The sequence below is a fragment of the Trypanosoma equiperdum genome (genome assembly GCF_001457755.1).
Source record: "Trypanosoma equiperdum strain OVI genome assembly, contig: ctg_1806, whole genome shotgun sequence".
Lineage (NCBI taxonomy): Eukaryota > Euglenozoa > Kinetoplastea > Trypanosomatida > Trypanosomatidae > Trypanosoma > Trypanosoma equiperdum.
The window spans coordinates 16,178-18,185 of NW_027123845.1; the positions used below are offsets into that span (position 1 = coordinate 16,178).

At 43.0% G+C, this 2,008-nt stretch overlaps 1 protein-coding gene across 1 annotated transcript; it reads right to left on the reverse strand.

Annotated features, from left to right (window-relative positions):
- Positions 1 to 439: 439 nt before the first annotated feature.
- TEOVI_000670700 (RNA-binding protein, putative) lies at positions 440 to 1,084 on the reverse strand (the record flags this gene model as incomplete). Its single annotated transcript, XM_067223235.1, has 1 exon — positions 440 to 1,084. The coding sequence occupies one exon, from the start codon at positions 1,082 to 1,084 to the stop codon at positions 440 to 442; it is 645 nt and encodes a 214-aa protein (XP_067079336.1).
- Between the last annotated feature and the right edge of the window lie 924 nt (positions 1,085 to 2,008).

Consider the following 2,008-nt stretch of genomic DNA (forward strand, 5'->3'; position numbering starts at 1 on the left):
TCTTTCGACACCTGGTTATAACCAAAGTGTAATTCCCTTTTTGAGGAAGTCAAAACATCGTTTATGCGAGCGACTGTGCGTGGGCCTCTAAGGAGAAGAGAAACTCAAACCAGCGCGCAACATGTAGAACTAACAAAACAGAATGTTGGAAAGTCTTCTGCAGTACGCATTTCCGGTTACTGTTTTCCTCCCCTTCAACAACAACAACAACATAAGACAAAAAAGTGTGGGACTGGTCCTGAGGGTGCACGACTCACTTCCACAACGTAAAATACATCGCCAATGTTTCAAAGACGGCGTAAAAAAGTGAGGAAGCGGTCCTTCGCAAATACGTATGTTTTGTTCTGCTTTCGTTTTATTTAGATTGTTTCCCCTCCTTTGATAACTTTGCTTTTGATTACTCCCTTCGGCCGCCATTTCGTATCTTCGCCTTTTGTTTTCAATATGGCCCACCGCGTCCCCTGCCTCGACCTCGGCCACGCACACCACCGCGGTACGGACTAAAGTTCATGCCAGCGGGGCCTCCCATCATCGTTGCCATCATTGTGGCTGCCATGGCCATTTGTTGTTGCATGGCGTTGGCTCCACCGCCTCGGAAACCACCTCGAGGGAAACCACCACCAGCTCCTCCACCTCTACCGCGTTGAAAAGCCGGAATATTGTCACGTTTCATCGCCACCGTCAGAGGTTTTCCATGGAGGGATTGTCCATTCTTCACAATAGCAGCAGCAGCTTGCTCCACAGTTTCAAACTCAATATACGCTGTGCCCTTTTGCTGACCGGTGAATTTGTCGCGCAACATCGTGAGACGCTTAATGGTCCCGCATGCACTAAAAAAGACGCGAAGATCACTCTCCGTCGTGCGCGGGTCCATCCCGCCCACAAAAACCGACGTGTTTTTCGACGCCACAACGCCGGTAGTCTTACGCTGCCCCTCATCTTGGGCTGCCGTTTCCTGCAGCGTTTTCAACCGAAGGTCCTCCTGAAGGTCATTTACTTGGCGCTGCATTTCTTGCAGCTCAAGCTCCGGATCAACTTCCGTGTTGAACAGTACGTTGTCTCCATCCGACGGGTCTGATGCCATACTCAATGGTGAGGCGTGCGATTCGGCTTTTGCCTTGTGTATATAAATACAAATATATTTGTATAAATATATGCACACGTGTTTTCTTTTTTTTGTGTGTGTCCGCCTCTTAATTGGCAACAACAAACAAACAGGGATGAACAAGCAAATAAATATAAATAAATACCCAGATTTTTTTTAAAAAAAGAGGGGGAGGCAATCCAAAGAAAGCGAAAGCAGCTGCGGGTGAAAATTTGTTGGTGCAACGTTGGAAAGAATCTATAAAAATGCTGACAAAAAAATAAAAACAAAAAAAAAGAGCAAGCACTACGTGCGGAGAAGCTCTCAAAGAACGAGGAGAGAAATGAGTGGAAAGATAAAAACGGGTTACAATTTTTCCAATGCCTTTCCCCCTCTCTCCCCCCCCATTTTGTTTGTGAAGCGCCTTAATTTTCTGTTCTTTCCGTCACACAAGTCCTTTTTGTTGTTTAAACTAACAGACGCGATATCAGTTGTGTATCATTTCCTTTTTTTTTTCTTTCTTTCTTTTTTTTTTTCTCTCTTGGAGGATGAATTGCCGGTATTTTTTTTCTTTTTTCATTTTATTTCCGTGTGCATAAACAAACAAAGAGGAAAGGGAATAAAGGGGGTTTGCGTCGGTGTATCAAATGAACTTTCTGTTTGTAGTAATTTTTTTTGTTATTTTAAATTCTATTTATTTGTTTGCCATTTTTTACTTTTACCTTTACAGTGTTTTCCACACTGCCTTTCTTCTGGCTTTGAGTTGTTTATATATCGCATTAGCGAGTTTCTACGAGGAAAAAAAATATATAAAAAACGGAGGAAGTTTGGTGGTGCTGTAGACCAAACAACAAGCAAAGAAAAAAGTGAGGAAACGCAACAAAAAAAACCCAAAAAAAAAGAATTAACTCTCTTTCATACCAC